Below are 2,909 nucleotides of genomic sequence, written 5' to 3' on the forward strand. Positions count from 1 at the left end.
CGAACTCATCGGCTGCGTTCCGAGTTACGCATATGCGCGCATTTATCTATAGTACACGTCACGTATAGTATAGATAAATGCGCGCATATGCGTAACTTGGAACGCAGCCATCGTTGCGAGACTCGATACACTTTGTCGCGCTCTATTCTGAAATTTCCTCGTGTCAATTTGCGGGGATTTACACACGAGAACTTTTTTCACATGCTGGTAGATGTCATAAATTTCACACGTCACCGGATTTCCCGTATCTGGTCGAGATAAATCAGGTAAACACACTCGCAGTAAACGGCGCGATACTGTATAAAAAGATGCTACAACACCCGGTTGTCGGTCAGTGATAATATACCGTTGCAACTCGAGCTACGTCGTCGCGAACAAGCATGAGAACCGTCGTAGCCTTGTGCCTTTTGGCTGTACTTTGTACCGTAAGTCATTTTATTAATTATTATTTGACAGAAAGAGGGAGAGAGAGAAGCACTCGTTTGCGAAAGTATCGCTTCTATAATAAAAACAATCATATCTCACCTTCGATATCTTTAGGTCGACGCGAATAATTTGAATATTCTGAAAGCTCAAGTTGAAAGATCGAAGACCAGCGTGCAGAATGCCGTGCGACAACTCGAGCGTCTTCGCAAAAACACCGAGCAAGATACCGTTTTCAAAGTCAAAAATAAGAAAATCGAATACATGATGGCATACAACGACTACAACAATCGGATACTCGCTGAGATATCAGTGAGTATATAAAATTGTTCGGCTTGATCTACAATCGTATGCGTTCGATTCACACTTTTTTATCGGAGATTTATTTCAGCAAATTTTAAATCGCATTTAATTGATTAGTTTAATATACAATTAAGTTTAATATACAATTTAATTAAATACGTATGCATGTATGTTAAATCACGTAACGCGCAATCTTATTCACTTCCTACATTGTGAATTTGTTCGTTTATCAGAAGAAAGTAAAAGATGCTAACGCGAAAGGCAAAAACGCTCAGCCTTGCTACGACAACGCGTTGAACAGTCTCAGAGATCTCAGGAATACGGTTACAAGCGACGACGCGCGATGCGTTGACATCGCGCAAAATTCCATCAAGAGCGAAATTAGTTTTACCGATAGACTCATCTCGGTAAGTAATATATTTCACGCGCGCGTATTGTTAAAAATAAACTAAATCAATTGCACAATTCTTACATGGTTGTATTTCCCTTTTTCCGCGCAGACTGGAAACCAGTTGCTAGGGAAATTAAACAACATTTTCCCGAGCTGCTACAACAACGACATTCTCAAAATGCAAAACTGCATCACTCTCGAGCTGGCGAAAACAAACGTCGCGGTGAGGAGCTTGGAAAGCGATGCCAAATCCGCCGAGAACACCGCCAGGTCCGCGTCATCCAGAGTCTTTCTGCAGGCCAACAAGTGTCTGAGCGACGTTTACAATCCCGCTCAATCGCGGATCACCGATATCAAATTGGTTGCCGACAAATGTCTCCGAGATCTGTAAAAAACAGAATGTTTTCCCTTCTGCTATGCAACAATGTGTCTGTGCATTTGTTGTGCGCATCTCGAAATTGTATAAAATCAGTTTTAAGAACCAATTTGTAATTTTGTGCTCTTCTAGTCGTTTAAAGTTTTCTTGGAAAAATTTCACACAATTGCAGACGTATGCTGAACAAGCATGTGGATTAAAAAGATTACTCTTTTGTTTATCACTTTAGAAAGATGTTCAGATTTTATCGCGATGAGAGAGAGAGAGAGAGAGAGAGAGAAAATCTCACTCGTTGTGTTATGTCTTCTCTTTGAAACGCAACTTGATTAGTTTTGTTGGAATTAAATCGATTAATCTTGATACTTGATTAAAATATTTCTCTACCAATATTTTTATTAGAGAAATGAAGATCGATATAATATCTTGACGGTAAGCGTCGATAAGATCTATTTATTAGTTTAAAAGATCTATATACTTGTTGCGCTAGTGATCCGTGAAAATAAATTGAAATAGGTTCTGTAATCGTTAAGATAATCATCGTTTTATACAGATATATCACACAAAGAAACACGCACATATATAAATATAACAACATTATTTGAATCTTAATCTCAATTCTCATATTATTTAATCGTCCCCAAGCAACCATCTGACGTTGTAATGACGTAAATATACGTGATTTTTGTCACTAATTAGTGATTATGACCTAAATCTGACGTTATTTTGAACGTCATAACAATGATGTCAGTATGTACGTCATACGTATACGTCATATATGATGTAACTATTGGTCTTTGGAATGACGTCAGTTGAAATAAGTGAGTAAGACGTCATAATGACTTTATTTAAATAAAACGGTTGTTAAAACTTTGTTTTTGAGCATACATTTATGTATTATATGTAAGACCCCACATAGCACGTAATATTACGGAAATATCACAGTAAAATTGCAATATAGTAGTAATATTAGATATTATATTGTACAATACAATATTACAATAATAAAATCAATATATTACATTTATGTATAATATTGAAATAGTACGATAATATTGTATTGCATCTTAAGTAGCAAAATATCAATGGTTTTTATTATGTCTTATATACGTTAGAGATGTCATTTAATGTTATTTACTATTACAATAATGTTATTTACTATTTACTAGCAAGTTGCATACATTGTATGTGTGTGTGTATTGTATCTTATAAATAATATATAATATGATATATATCTTTTGCTACGTTGTTGTAAAAACCTAACAACTTTTGTTTTAAACATAAATGCTTTGTTTTCAAAATGTGGTATATCAACAAAAAACACTTTGTTTGTGTATAACATTTTTACTACATAATTATTATTCTATAGTAAAATTGATACATATACATGTGTATATATTTTTATGTGTACATATTTTT

General features: G+C 34.9%; 1 protein-coding gene across 1 annotated transcript; it reads left to right on the forward strand.

The window, feature by feature from the left end:
• Window positions 1–316: 316 nt before the first annotated feature.
• On the forward strand, window positions 317–2,102 carry LOC109862384. Its single transcript, XM_020442419.1, has 4 exons — window positions 317–425; window positions 541–735; window positions 960–1,133; window positions 1,227–2,102. Exons 1-4 carry the CDS (start codon window positions 381–383, stop codon window positions 1,506–1,508), a joined length of 696 nt encoding a protein of 231 aa, XP_020298008.1. The 5' UTR covers window positions 317–380; the 3' UTR covers window positions 1,509–2,102.
• The last annotated feature ends 807 nt before the right edge of the window (window positions 2,103–2,909 follow it).

The sequence above is a fragment of the Pseudomyrmex gracilis genome, unplaced genomic scaffold (genome assembly GCF_002006095.1).
Source record: "Pseudomyrmex gracilis isolate BER0280 unplaced genomic scaffold, ASM200609v1 scaffold_1702, whole genome shotgun sequence".
Taxonomy (NCBI): domain Eukaryota; kingdom Metazoa; phylum Arthropoda; class Insecta; order Hymenoptera; family Formicidae; genus Pseudomyrmex; species Pseudomyrmex gracilis.